This window comes from Sycon ciliatum, chromosome 5, assembly GCF_964019385.1.
Source record: "Sycon ciliatum chromosome 5, ocSycCili1.1, whole genome shotgun sequence".
Classification (NCBI taxonomy): Eukaryota; Metazoa; Porifera; class Calcarea; order Leucosolenida; family Sycettidae; genus Sycon; species Sycon ciliatum.
The window spans coordinates 30,346,828-30,362,351 of record NC_088647.1 but is presented as its reverse complement, the minus strand read 5'-3'; the positions used below and the strand labels follow the sequence as shown (position 1 = coordinate 30,362,351).

Sequence of the window (15,524 nt, the reverse complement as noted above, 5' to 3'; positions counted from 1 at the left end):
TGAATGTACAGTGAAGGCACCCTCCATTGTTTTCCGTAACCATGGTAACTCCACACAAATTTTTTTAAATGTGCAACGACTTGAACGATGGAATTATTTTAAAAAAATCCATCGTTCTACTCTGCATGGCCCATGATGCGCATGAATGTCATGATAGAAGGGGAATGGGACGCCAGCCTATGAACATGTGACTTGCTTCACTTTATTGTTTCTAGTTCCTAATAGAATGCACGTGCAAAGAAATTCTTTAAAAAACTAAAATAATTAATTAGGACAGCATGGCAGGCCTTCGCAGAAAATGGCAATACGGGTAGTATGAAATTGAAGCGTCGTGGTCAGCAAGCAAAAGCCTCTACTAGTCCAACTCTACGGCGGTTGTAGAGTAAAAACTAGTGTAGTAGTGAGCAGTGTGTGTGTGTGTGTGTGTGTGTGTGTGTGTTGTTCGGGATAACATATTCATCATACCGGTATGCTACTAATTAATAATCAGGTGTGTATTGCATAATTCCATGACTACTACATGGGTTTATTTAAACTCGGATGCTGAGCCAACAGGAGTCATGTACAGGAGGAAGGACAAGAACGTTACGAGTTGGTGAACGGTTAGTCATAACTCGTAACACGTTGGTCCTTCCTCTTATACATGATGACCACTGCGTGTAGTATGCCCGGTAGCAGTGTTTGATTGTCATGATACGACAGCCGGGTCTGCTTCAAGGCAAGCAGAACAGAATGGATATGTCCTAAGGTACGAAACTATTACACGGACAGTAGCTGTGTTGTAAAAAGCACTCCCCGTGGCGTAGGAATTTGGCTTTATAGTAATACATCAAACAACCCACCATTGCAGGAGTTTACATGTATCTACTGTTGCCGTCCTCTATTAAAAAAGCAATGGTAGCTGTCCTATTTTAGCGGGAGCTCACAGGTTTGTTGTCACACACACACACGCCAAACTTACGCGGCATCCACGAACAACAGACGTGGCTGCTGCCCGTACACACTCTGTAAATTCTCCTGTACAACCGGCAGAGCAGACGGACGACACGTAACTATTTTACCCTCCAACCACCGGCAGAGTGCTGGAGGAGTGTTGATCAGCAGCGTGGGTAAAGCACACGTATCACTGAACGCTGTCTAGAAAGTCGCGGTGCACGTCCACGGCGGCCTGCGGGGCTTCCCACAGCGGAGTGTGACCAATCCCACGAGCCAGCTCAGCCACCTTGGCCCGTGGCACTTCTCGCCTGCACAAACAAGCAATGACACAATCATGCTTCACCAATCGTGACTGGTCGGAAAGGTCACAAGTGAAATTAGCCAACAGATGACTACCAAAGAGCTAAGGCTTGAACTTAGATGACTACCTTGTTGAAGTACACACCTGTGCGTGCCAGTGAGACCCAAGACAGCTACCACAGCCCACACTGTGTACAGCTGTGTTGATACTTGTGAAGAAATTCTTTTCTCAAGGTTTGGAGACTCCACTGTAGCCAATACTTGAATCCATACATCCTGTACACACACTTTGTACACACTCTCTCTAACGGTCTCTAGGCTACACTGCAATTGATATACATTAGATCAAATTTTCGGGCAAGGCCCATCATCAGGAGGGGCCTTGCCTGAAAATTTGATCTAATATAATATCAATTGCAGTGTAGCCTAGAGACCGTTAGAGAGAGTGTGTACAAGGTGTGTGTACAGGATGTATGGATTGTGTAGAAATTGATAGTACAAAGCTATTATTTTGTGTTTCTCGCAGTCACAGCACTCTGCTGGTGCTGCTTTCATGATTGTGATTTGAAGTCGCCTAGTTGTTCACTAGACTCTATTGCCATCCGCGGCTTCGACCGGTCACTCTGAGCTCCGCTGAGGAAGCCTTGCTAGGTCGAAGCAGCTAGCTGTCCGGAGACTGAGTTTGTAGCATAATTATAAAAAAATGATGTCACTGCCCTGGATTCCAAAAGCAGACACAGTCGTTGCATAGCCATACAGACAGGATGTCTCAAACGATTGCGTGATGGTCATCTCAGTTTCCAAGGGAAGTTAACATTACTTGAGGCCTTTGGTGTACCAGTCACTCAGAGTGGCCAACACACCCAGGAGAAGAGCCTGGGGTGTGTGCCCCTTGCCAGAAATCACCAAAACTGGTAAATCTGGTCTGTAAAGTACTGATAAGATGAACTGACAGGACAAAGACTTCCCCTTACAGCAGTCATACCCCCCCCCCCCCCATCACAGCATAATTATACCATTGAGATAAAATTGAGGATTCCACAAAGATATATTCATCAGGCCGAGCCATAATGCTCAACAAGTACATGTACTTCAAAGTACTAACTTACTGGTACCGCTCAAATCCAGCTCTGACGTGGAACCAGTCCTCGGGGCCGAACACGTACATAACTACAAGACAATACCAGATAATACGAGAAAGTGCACACGCAAGGGTTGAGCATAAAACGTGCATGTACGTGGCAGGTAGACTGCCCTAAACCATTCTCTTAGCAGTGTTGAAACAATCGCACCACGTAATCTCTTTGCTTGAATCCGACTTTGCAGTGTGCACAGAGGGAGCGTGCTACCTCACTAAACCAGTACATGTAAGCTTGAAGCATGGCAAGTTAGTTGCACGGTGTGAGACCATTTCACCCGTTTACGCCAAGGCGACAAAAAACGGCACGCACCTGAAAACACTTTGAAGTCAAGTGCGCTTGCGTAGTCGCCGCCAATTCAAAAACACTTTCATCATTCCTTGTAGACAGTTTTGAAAACTTTTCAAATAATCGAACTGAAACCACACAGGAGGGTAGGCAGCAGCTTTTTGCCTGTTCATCAATGAATTACTAGTCCATGTAGTTATAACTCCACCACAGGCACTCTCGGGCCTTCCGGTCCTCTCTCTGCTCAACCTGGAGTTATGTTGCTAGTGTTAATGAGGTCAGCCAGAGAGCGCAACGTGGTGGAGTTGTGTGATCTGCAGAAACTATGCAAAGTGACAACACGTCCAAGAGACCGAAGAAGTGGCAGATTCCAGTCCATGATGGCACGTCTCAGATATGTATGAAGCCTGGGGATCACCTGCCATTAGAGACCGCTTCAGCTGCTTGCACGAGAGAGCGGTCGCGTTTTAAAAAACAGGTTTTACAGAACAATAACCAGGAGCATGTACATTTCAAAACTCATGGTGAAGATTATGGATACATCATTAATGAAAGTAAGACCCAGTTGCTTGTGAAGCCTGGTCTTAACCCTTTACTGTCCGTACATACAAGCATCGATCCAATGGGATCGATGGGGTAGGCATTTTGAAATTATCGTAACTTGCTCAAATCTAGGTCTTTTGGAGAGATCGAAATATGTAGGTCGAAGAGAAAAGTCTCAGCTGTCGCCTCGAACAAATCCCGAAGCGATACGAAGAGCGGTTGCTGAGTTATCGCACTCGTAATTCTGGTCCCGGGAAATGTGCGTTCAGAGCGCGACGTGCCTGTCAAACGGCTGGGATTTTCCCTGTTTACCGTAATGTCGCGTGCATAAGCCGGATTTGTGCATAAGCCTGTCTCGTGTAGAAGCATGAAATCTGCAACAGCTTTTCGCGTACAAGCCTGTCGCATGCATAAGCCGGGCCAGTACACGAGACGCGCCACGTGTCGCGTGCGTAAGCCGGGCTACTACGCAAGACTGGCGAGCGCGCCTTTTACATGTTCATGTTTGCATGGTACCGTACACTTGCACACGCGGAAAACGTGGGAAGATGCGGAAATCAACACCAGCTGCGCTCGACGGCCATGCAGCACTCTTCAAGCTTCAAACTTACCTTTCCCATGGCATTTTCCGTCTTGTCCCTTGGCAAGTTGCTTGTTTGAAGTTGTTTCGGCGCTCCTCGAACTTTTCACTTGTGTTTGTTGCAGTCTACCCGTAGATAGAACTCATCTCAACCAAGTCTGCTTGTCGAAATGCCGAAAACAAAAGGACTTCGGAAAAAATACTCAGCGACATTCAAGCTGGCGGTAGTGAAAGCTGCAAAATCGACTTCTGTCACTGCTGCTTCTAGAAAGCACAGCATCGACGAGAGTATGGTGCGGCGATGGAAACGGCAAGAAAACCAGCTTCTTGTGGCGGAGAGGTCCAAAACCAGCCGTGGTGAGCAGCGATCCCGGACATCTGGTGGGAAGCGGAGCCAGTTCACGGATTTGGAAGCTAATTTGTTCGAGTGGCTTGTTGGGGAACGTCAGCAGAGACGACGAGTGAGCAGGAAGTCTGTCCGTGCAAAGGCTAAACAGCTCCATGCCGAGATGGGAAACGCCGAGGAGTTCAACGCCAGTGCTGGTTGGTGTGCCAACTTCTTTATGCGTTTTCGTCTGACGATGAGAATGAAGACCCATCAAAGCCAACGATCTCCGGAAGACTTGATTCCCAAACTGACGGATTTTCTGATGTATCTGAGGAAGTATTTCGCGGAACATCCGACCATGACGAAGGCCAACATCTTCGCTATGGATGAAACTGCTGTGTGGTTCGATTCCACCAGCAGTCGGACAGTGGAAGTGGTAGGAGCACAATCTGTTCCATTGGCATCAACAGGCCACGACAAGGCCAATGTAACCGTTGCTCTGTGTGCTTCAGCTGACGGGAAGAAGCTCCTACCCTACATCATCTTCAAGGGAAAGGGCAAGACGGCCGAGGACAAGGAGCTGAAAGCCAGACGCGACATTGTCGTGAGTTACTCCGACAATGGGTGGTTCAACTCTGACTTGACGACGGACTGGCTCAAGAAGGTGATGGGTACCTTTGCGTTTGGGAAGAGGCTCCTCATATGGGACTCTTACCGCTGCCATGTGTGTGATGCTGTGAAGGCCACCCGCCGCGAGCAGAACATCGACTGTGCCGTTATTCCAGGAGGGTGCACTGGCCTCATCCAAGCACCGGATGTCAGCTGGAATAAGCCATTCAAGACTTCTATCCGGGAGCAGTATGACGAGTGGATGGCAACCGGAGAGAAGTCATACACTGCTGCTGGTAACATGCGTGCCATGTCAAAGTCGAAGCTGTGTGACGTTGTGGTGAAGGCTTGGCAAGGCCTTTCCCCTGACCTTATCTCCAAGTCGTTCGAGTGCTGTGGTCAGGTGCCTGGAGCCACGGCGGAGAATGTGTCATGCTTCAAGGACGGCCGTCCAGCTGCCAGCGGACGAGAACAACTGGCTGAACGGTTCGCCTTGCCGACAGCCGAACTCCGTGTTGACAATGCTGGCAGTGATGAGGTGGTGGATGAGCTTGATCATGACGCTGTAGTCCTTGGTGACGATGGCGAGGTCAATGGAAGTGGTGATGAGAGTCGCAGCGACAGCAGTGACAGTGCCTCTGAGGAAGAAGGACAGTGATGTTTCATACTGAACTGCTTTCTTTCTTGATCTTGCTAATCAAGTCAGTGTTACACAATTGTTTTGTTTCTGCACACTTCTACTGAACTGCAATTGCAAAACAATATCACCTACCGGTACCTTCTGGGTACCGGTACCCGTAGTATCTTTGATAGCTGTGTCGATAGCTGACACTTGTCTCACTCTGTGCGTGCACATCCTGTTGCTTGCCTCTCATTCTCACGGCACCATGTACGAGCATGTTCTTTATCATCGTACTCCACACCTCATGACCTGAAAAGGAGTTGAACTCTACTGTGAAGCTGCTGGTGTTTGATGAGTTGGCTTGTTCGTTTGTGTGTGTGTGTGTGTGTGTGTGTGTGTGTGTGTGTGTGTGTGTGTGTGTGAGAGAGAGAGAGAGAGAGAGAGAGAGAGAGAGAGAGAGAGAGAGAGAGAGAAAGGAGAGGGGGATGCGGTTCAGGGAGCGAAAAAAAAGAAAAAAAATCCCGTTGGAAAATGTTGGTTTTGACGTCCAAAAGTCAGCAGTTTGCGCATACAAGCCTGGTCATTGAGTGGTGCTTGTCATATAAGCCTGTCTCGTGTATAAGCCTGTCCTGTGTACAAGCCTGACTCCATCACCGGCTTATAGGCATATAAGCCCCGGCTAATGCACGCGACATTACGGTACGTCACCTGTTGGCAAGGCTACACCGATTCAAATTCAAAAGTAGGTTCCCGGGAGTCTCTACGAAAATATTTGAGCTCGATACGAGCAACAGGGATGACATGGTGGATTGAGATCGATCTCGAGCGTGAGCTCAGCGCTTTTGCGCGTTCCCTGGCTTGCAGCGCTGGACCAGTGCATCCTGTGGCGCCGAGTGTGGGCTCATTGCGTTCGTCTCGTCAAGACCTTTCCAGGATGCCCAAGATCGTGGAAATCGTCAAATTCAAACCAAAGTTACGCCAAATTTTAGTTTCAGATTTTGTCGTTGCGTGGGCTTGTATACATTTTAATCGGACAGTAAAGGGTAAAGGTGGCTGCCAGCGAGCACTTTGGAGACACGCCTATTGTTGTACAGATTGATGGTGTACGCTACCTTGGTGCTGGGCTGAGTACCTCCGCGTCTCATCATGCTTTTGCAAGACAGCGAACGGATGAGTGAACTAAAGAGCCGAAGGTTCTGACAGAGTTTGCGGCGGAGGAGCCTCATACGGCTTATGCTGCAACGACGCATGGCTTGAGACATAAATGAACATTCTTGCTTCGGGCTATGGACCTAGGTGAGGAGGTACTTGCTCCTATGGAGGCCTATCTCTCTCAGTGTTTTTGCCAGTAGTTGTAGGGCAACCCGCATTGTCTGCCAGTGATTTGAAAGTGTTGAGACTCCCGATTCGGCATGGCGGTATGGCTATCCCGGATTTGGTGCCTATTTCTGCGCATCAGCGGCAGCAGTCTCGGCATATTTCGGAGCCTCTGGGTACTGTGCATTGTAGGTGGCTACCTGGAGACGGTACATGTACCCTCTCAACCTGCCACCTCTCCAAATCACGGGCATTGAGTGTCCGGGAGTGGCCACGCTGCCTCCGCTCCTGAGGCATTGATGGTGAACGCTGTGCGGGAGCGGAAGGCCCAGACTCATGCTCTGCGGTGACGTGAAGCAGGGGCTGCGGCGAGGGTGGCTGCTGAAGTGTTGGACGATCGCGACAGGAGGCGTATTCTTGAATTATCGGAGAAGGGTGCCTTGTCGTGGCTGGCTGTTATACCTATTACTAGTATTAGGAGGCATGGTTTGAGTTTGTCACGAATAGATTTCCAGGACGTCGTTGCTTTGTGATATGGCTAGTCTTTGCAGCGTACGCCTGAGTCTTGCATATGCGGACATGAGTTTGTTGTAGTCGTGGGGGTTTCCTACCCGACGACACAATGATTGAGGTTCGGGATCTCCTGGTGGAGGGGCTTACAATGGTTTATTCCGCAGTTGGTACGGGGACCGACGCTCGTACCTCTAGCTGGCGAGCGATTTCGCTTTCGAACAGCGAACGTCATGAGGAGGCCAGACTCGATGTGAGCGCTCGGGGGATTAGGAGCCGTGGGGAGGAGGCCTTTTTTATGTAAGGGTTTTTTGCCCCAGATGCCCCTTCCTATCGCTCCAAATGTCTCAGCGCTCTACAAACAACATGAGGATCCCAAGTGTCGTGAGTATGAAGAGAGAGAGTTGTTAATGTAGAGCGTGGTTCCTTCACCCCTCCAGTGTTTGGTACTCATGGTGGTTGTAGTCCGTTGTGCAATATTTTCTTGGAGCGTCTTTGTCGCTTACAATGTGAGTCTTCGGGTAGCGTATACTCTGTTGCCATTAGTCTGCTGCGTGCCCGTCTCTCCTTCTCTTTGCTGAGATCCAGCATTCTTTGTATCCGCGGTGCTCGTTCTCGTTGTGGTTTCCAGTCCAACGTTTCGTAGATAGTTCTGTCGTGGTGGCTGAGTCTTGCCTTGTTACGTAATTTTCTGATCTTGTACTTGTATTATCATTTGTCCATCAAGTTTATTTTTTATTTTTGTTGTTTCTTTGGATGTTGTTATTAGTACGCAAGATGTTGCGACATCGGCGGTGATTAGTGAAGAAAGTGTCTGCTCCGAACGTCGGAGCTCGCGCGTCCTGCCGGCTGACTTGGCACTTGACTGCTGTTATTAGTGTTCTTATTTCATTTTTCATTTTATTATTATTTTTTAATTCTTATTAATTCATACCGTATGTCCGCACCTTTAAAGCCATGGAGGTATATTCGATTATAAAGCCAGTCTCAGCTATAAAGCCATCGGCTTTATAAAAGAAATGACATTCGAAGTATGTTTTGTAAAAGTGAAGGGATATGTACAGCCCAGCAGGAAGGGCGAACAAGTGGATTTAGGTGAAAAAGGAGGACAAAATGTTACGAGTTATGACTAATTGTCCACCAACGTAACCAGATCTTATACAGTCAGCGAGTGCGACAAAATGGCACAAAACTGACAAAGGAGTGCTGAGACATTCGGCGATCTGACACCTAGCTCCAACACTTATCCAAGGTGCAAACCAACAACCTTCCAACTTGGCTGACTGTATAAGATCTGGTTACGTTGGTGGACAGTTAGTCATAACTCGTAACATTTTGTCCTCCTTTTTCACCATAATTTAATTGGCTCACCATCCGAGTTAAGTGGATTTAGGTTGAAATTTCGGTGTGGACTTTGACTTTATGGCATGGCGTAGTAGGTGAGTCGTTTTGCGTCTAAAATAGCTAGGACAGCAGCAGTATTTCAAATATAAGGCCATGGCTTTAAAGGCGCTGACGTACGGTACAATGTTTTTTTTCATTTTGAAACTTGTTGTTTTTCTTTGAGTTCATTGATTGAGTTCTTTGATAAGCATTTTTCATCAAGTTTTGATTCGAAGTTTTCTTTCGGTTTGCGTTTGAAATCTTTATTTTACACATGCATTTTACACATGCATTTTTCCTGATTTCTTCTCCAGTTTTGTATAGCATTTTAATCCATTGCGTTTGTCTTTGCCCGTAAAAGAGGCTTTTGGACTTCAGGAGCATGTACATAGTATATCACCTGGATGGGATAAACCTTGTTTTGTTGAAACATGTTATTGGTTGACAACATGTGACAAGGGAGACCACCGTCACGGTTCGGAAACAGTAGAAAGATCGCTGTTTCCGAACACGGTGGTCTCCGCCTTGTTACATGCTGTCAACCAACAACATACTCAAGTATAGTATACCTGGTGCAAGTTTGCAATGGAACAAGGCTGTATTCAAGTTTTGCTGTCACTCCCAGCTTCATGATTATTCAGAAACCTGGAGTAACAGCAAAAAATACAACCTTGTTCTATTGCAAACTTGTGTCATTTGGATCTGCCCTCGTGGTATCGAGCACTTTTGCAACAAAAAAACATACAACAAAAACAAAAATAGCTTGGATACCTGGTATAGATGTGGAATTCAGTGCGGCGATCCAAGCAGCCTCGTACCACTCGCGCTCCTTCATGTAATGGAATATCCTACAGAAATCAAGCACAGAAGTAAAAATCCAACAAAAGCTCTCAACTATCAATCTAGATAGCAGGAGAAAAGATGAACTTGCTTGTTGACAAAGTGAATTAGTGTGGAGAATGTGTGGCTATGCTTGACAAAGTCTCTCAGCTTCAACCAACCGCCAACCCCAAACTGGGACATAGCCTCGGAGCACGTCATGTGCTGCCTGCATTGCCTAGCCTAGTTCATGATGCTTCTGATCTGGAGAGAGGATTATATTCAGTTTAGCGGATCTTCCACATTCCCGTCAAGTGTTGAAGATACTGATGGCTTGATAATGTTCTTGCTGTCGGGGGGGGGGGGGGAAGGGGGGGGGGGGGGGAGGGGGCTACTCAACATCTGGTCGAATGTGGAGATGTTGCTAGAGCCATGGCTGGCAAGGTTACCAAGGCAAAAACAAGTCATTCCCAGCAACATTGGTATGCTGCGAGGCCCCTTACTTCCTTGTGAAAGTTGAGATATTCTTGTCAAATTGCAAAGGAACCGTGCAGCCATTGACTCGCAAATTTCAGTGCGATGCTCCAAAGTAGTCATTTGTTGCTCGTGAGCTAAATGCTGCTGTCATCAGTATTGCAGGTCACTTCCTAAAGGAATTAGTAAATGTACTCTGTTGCTCACTTGGCACCCCAATGACGCTCATCAATGCCAATTTCTCAGACAGCAACAAACATGTCCATGGAGCCAAAGGTTGGGTTTGCTGCAGACTAGAGGATAACGGGACTGAAAAGAGCCAAGAAGGTTAGCGAGTGACATCTCCTAGCTATCAGCATCGACACCAAATTATTCCTTCTCATTCTTATCCAGAAAGTGTTGGAGAAATTCCCTGTTCGACACCAGCTGGCTCGCAACCTCCGATGGCTTACTGCGGCCATGATCGGTGGAGAGATGGCCCTACATCTGCTTGCGCCGGGCTGAACTATGACCTGCAGCTGCTTGTAAATACCAAAGTCAAAACAGTCAGTCGCCGTGATGATATCAATGTCTTTCCAGCTTTAAAAATGCACTCCGATCGCATAATGTAGAACGATAGGCTCTCCTTGCTGGATTCTTGTCTATCCTTCTTTCTTCTCTTTTTCTATATTCCTTTCTTTTCTTTTCTTGCCGTGGTTGGCTATCACCCCTCTCTCGCACTTTGCGTGCCAATTGGTCATGGACCACAAGCTGAGTGAAATAAATAAATAAATAAAAATACCGCTCGGCAGTACGAGAACTTTTGTCGTTCCGCTGCCAAGGATGACGGTCTAGTGTCGTTTACTTCTGGAGACGACCAACTTGACTCGTGCTTGTTCAATACCTTGGTCGAAAAGCAAAAAAAAACAAAAACAGGTTTTACCTACTTTGACTGGGCCAAGTGACCGTCCTTGTGGCGTAGCATTGCATAGCTGAGATTGCGGGTTGCCTCGTCTACATTCTTCTCTCCAAACATGGCACGGAGGCTGCAACATAGCAGAGAGGGACAAAGCACACAAATATATAGAAATTCTCACACACACCCAGCCACAAAATATCATAGTTGGCTAGATGGTGTGTCTGAACGGCTTGCGTCTAATTTCTAAGGTCCACATTCAGATTTTGATTTCCCCAGTTACGGCTACCGGCATGCAGCATCACAGCACCTCTACCTCTGTGCTAACCAAGGAAACAAGTCTACGAGGCTCCGTTAGACGGTCTTCCCTTAGACTCCATTGCTGGCATGCGTTGAAACAAAAAATAATGCAAAAAAAAAGGATGAGCAGAGGAATGAAGAAAAAAGCATGCCGCGTGCAAAAATTTCTCTGAAAAAAGAGTGCATAACATGGAGAAGAAAAAAAAAACAGGACAAGGTATTATGTTTTAGACCATTTCCTAGCACCGTAAAGTACCACCAGAGCGCCTCACCTTGAGTCTACAGCCAGGGAAAGGATAATTGCATGGCAGAGTGCAACCAAGTTTGTACGGTGTGAGAACCTTAGTGTACTAAGGTCATGCTTAGCAGGGTTTGTGAACTTTGTGTGGATCTCGCATCCGCTCGAGCGCTCGAAGGTAAATTGAGTACGGATTGACTGCACAACGCGTATGTGTGCACAAGGTTTGTGTTCTATGGCCTACAGACAAGACACCACCTCCACAATACGACCACGAAAGGAAGAGATTGTGGGGCGCTCTGGCGGTACTTTACGGTACTTGTGTGTGTGTGGGGGGGGGGGGGGGGATCGTAATCGATTCTAGAAGCACAGGGGTACATGGATAAAATCAACATGCAGTGCATGAGGTAGGACTACATTCAACAAGCCACGCAGGCACTGCATCTGTTACCATGGTTACCAAGAGAAGAACTCGTACACCCTTCTTCGGATTTGCAAGATAAATCAGATTCGGCTCGGACATGAATAATGCACTTACTTGAACTGGTACAACCCCTCAAAACCGAACAAAGACAGGGCATATCCGATTACTGGCAGGTGAATCACCTGGAAAGCAGACAGAAAATTATAGCAAATGAAGGCCATAATTAGTTGCTCGGAACCCTGGAAATGCACGCCTTCAAGTCGGTCCTAAGCGAAATGATGACTTTATTAAAACACAGTGTATAGGACAGCAGCCAAGCGAGCAGGCTTGCTGACTTTCATACACGTACATGACATTATTGCATGTGCGTGACATCGACATAAGGCAAAGTGCATGTACAGTACTTTCCAGAGTACAAGCCGCACTTTAAACACCATCAATTCACCCAAGCTAATGGGGTCGTTCTCGGCACTTGTGCCAGTGGTTGTGAGACTTATCCACTCACCCCCACCGTTAGGCGCTGCATCTGCCGCTAGGGTTTACCGGGTGTTAGCAGCCGTCGTGAGTTCCCTTCGGGAACGGACACGATAACTTACTCTCTTTTTTTTAATTCACCAAAAAACAAAAGCCGGTGCAGCTATACTACGACGGTCAAATTAACGGTGATAAACAGGGAAGACGTCTGTATTTCATGAGTGCAGCTTAACTCCAGTGCGGATTATAGCTCCGGAAAATACAGTAGCCGAAACGGTTGGTTTCAGCAGTAGTAGTACCGGTTCCATCAGATTCTAATCCTCAGCACCAAGCAATGGGCCACTAATGTCCAAGAAGGGGCCATCCATGCCTGGAGAGATAGAGCTATATCTCCAGGTGGAAGGAGCTCAATGGGAGCTTCTAGTTGTATGGATCCCAGCACTGGAACTGCAGATTGTCTTGGCGAGGAAAGCCAGCTTGAACCACACCCACAAAGCTGTCGAGAACGGTAGGGGAAGACAGACTCATCAGACTCATTCTCATACCACAGTTTCCTTTCTAAAAACTTCACCTTCAACCATAATCCAAACTTGCCAACCACCCCCGTATGTGTGTGTGTGCGTGCGTGCATCATGCAAGCGCGGATCATGCGGAATGCAATGATGCAACTACAAGAAAACAAATCTCGGCAGCTAGCAACGAGTGCATTCAGAGAAGAAGAAAACAAGTTCAGATGTAAGTAGTTTGTGATGAGCAGCAGAGACAAACATGCAGGAGAGTATAATTATATGATGAGATGGAGGCGACATTGGGAATACTCGGATTCACAATGTACGCGTGCCATCAGCTGGGTAATCAGAGTCGTCGTTGGACATCGTAAGTCCCAACTCAAATGTATTTGGAATATGATAATAAAATGTTATGGCAAGTTGGACTGTCTGTTGATTAATTACGATATGATCATGCAATGCGGGAGTCTATACTTGCAACTTCAAATTGATATGAAGTAGTCTTCATGATGTGGTGACATTCATGACATTCCCGACAACGAAAGTTATCTTACCCACTCTGCGATACGCTCACGGGCCTTCTCTGCTGCTTTGCGATTTGCCCGCCTAGGCTGGAACATGGTTGGAGCAGCTTCGTCCGCCATTGCCTGTTCCATAGCCGTTGCCGGTGCCGGGCGGTGTTCCATATCACCAGCCTCCACTGCTCCGACGTCATCCACAACGTGCAGCTCGAGCGGATAGAGCTTGCTGATCGGTCTCGACAACACTGCCTTCGATTTAGCCGTCTTCAGCTTGACAGCTCTGACTTGGCCATCGACTCCAGGTAAGATTTCTACCACTCTGCCGAGTCTCCAACTTCCACGTGGCTGGCCGGTCTCTTGGATTACGACCACTTCTCCGACTGTTGGTGTCCGAGAGATGCTACTCCGTGACTGTCGGTGTTGACTCATTGATGCTTCGCGCAGAGCAGGGAGGTATTCATCTTCCCACACCTTCCATGCTACATCCAGTTGTATCTGTTGCCGTTTCCACATCCTCGTGACCTTGGCTGCTGGTGTCTCCGGACCGTCCTCCTCGTCGCTGTCCGTCTGAAAACCGGTTGCCGTTCTTCCTCCACAGAGGAAATGTGACGGTGTCAGGGGTGAGAATGAGGACACATCGTCGTCGTCAACATATGTGAGCGGCCTCGTATTGATCATGCCTTCCACTTCGGCTGTCAGGGTTGCGAGCTGATCTAGAGTCAGGAGGCACCTTCCAAGACTCTTCCTCAAGGCTCTCTTGACAATGCTCACCAGCCTCTCGTACACACCGCCCTTCCATGGCGCAAACTCTGTTGTGAAGCTCCATTCGATATTCTCCGTTGAGAGATACGATAGCAGGTCTGGGTTGGCAAGAATCAGCTTCAGATGATCGTCCAGGACAGAGCGTACCAACTTGAACTGTGGTGCGTTGTCACACACAATAGACTTTGGCTTGCCTCGTCTCGCTGCGAACCGTCTCATGTTGTTCAAGAAGGCTGCTGCAGATAGGCCAGAGACTATGTCCAGGTGTACAGCTCGTGTGGTTAGGCAGGTTACTAGGTTGATCCATACCTTGCCTTTCTCCGTGCCGGTGCGGATCAATAGCGGTCCGAGGTAGTCAAGACCAACGTACGTGAATGGAAGTGCTCTGGTAATCCGTTCCTTGGGCCATGGGGGCATGGACGGCAACTTGAACGGACGCCCTTCGTGTCTTCGGCAAACCGAGCACTGATCCAGGATACGGCGAACGATAGCACGGCCACGTATGATCCAGAACTCTTGCCTTGTCTGGGCCAGGGTGTGTCGAACACCTGCATGCAGAAGCCGTCCATGGACTTCGCTGATGACATGCTTCGTGAACGCGTGATACGTTGGTAGCAGCTTCGGTAGTTTCTGGTCAGTTGGTAGTTCAGCGTTGCTCAGTCTTCCGGCGCATCGCAGTATGCTGTCGTCGTCGATCACAACACCAAGGTTAGCAACTGAACTGTGCTTGGCATTGGTCTTGATAGCTTTGAAGATGTCAGGGAAGGCCTCGCGTTGTACCATTCGAGTCCACCAATCTCGCGCAGCCTGTATGTCTTGTGACACGATGTCGTAGCTGTTGCTGATCTGAGAGAGACGTGGTGAGTTGGGACGCAGTTTCTTCAGGAACTTCATGCACAGAGCAGTGATTCTCAGGACCTTCCTCAAACTGCTTGCTCTCGTAAGCACGCTGCCGAGACCAGATGGAATGGTGTGTGGACTAGGTTGGTCAGTAGCACGATCGCTGCCACCAGTCACCAGGCTTGCGGTATGAAGCGTTGGTGCTTGCTCCTCCTTGCTGGCTAGGTCGGATTCGTCAGCTGAGAGTGTGAGGTCCTCGTCTGGCCAGTGATCTGATGTGGTACGTAACCAGTCCGGACCGTGCCACCATGACTCCTGAAGATCGGCCACCAAACCGCCTCGGCTAGCGACATCAGCAGGGTTGCACTCTCCAGGAACATGGCGGAAGGACAAGAACTCGCCGCAAGTACGAATCTCTGACACACGGTTGGCCACGAATACGGACAGTGGCTTGGATGATTTGATCCAATGCAGAACACAACGCGCGTCCGTCCATAGGGTGATGCTGGTAAGTGGGAGATCGAGTTCATCTTTGCAGAATCGGGCTGCCCGTGAACCAATCGTCACGCCAAGTAGTTCCAGCCGTGGCAGGGTGAGACCGTTAGGCTTGCCGTCCTTGGACTTCAGCGGTGCAAGACGTGTCTTGCCGAAGAGGAGCTCACAGGTTGTCATCATGGCTATGGTTGTGCGGAGGTAGACCACAGTTGCAAAGC

The 15,524-nt window shown here is 48.2% G+C and overlaps 1 protein-coding gene across 1 annotated transcript in view; it reads right to left on the bottom strand.

Moving 5' to 3' along the window:
* LOC135818306 (mesoderm-specific transcript protein-like) overlaps positions 1–15,524 on the bottom strand; it is a 40,972-nt gene continuing 25,448 nt past the window's right edge. The window contains exons 7-11 of the mRNA XM_065331663.1: positions 11,820–11,887; positions 10,775–10,873; positions 9,327–9,403; positions 2,346–2,406; positions 1–1,244 (exon numbers count right to left, since the gene is read on the bottom strand). Coding sequence (XP_065187735.1) covers positions 1,124–1,244; positions 2,346–2,406; positions 9,327–9,403; positions 10,775–10,873; positions 11,820–11,887 — 426 coding nt within the window. The 3' untranslated portion in view covers positions 1–1,123. The remainder of the gene's footprint in view (positions 1,245–2,345; positions 2,407–9,326; positions 9,404–10,774; positions 10,874–11,819; positions 11,888–15,524) is intronic.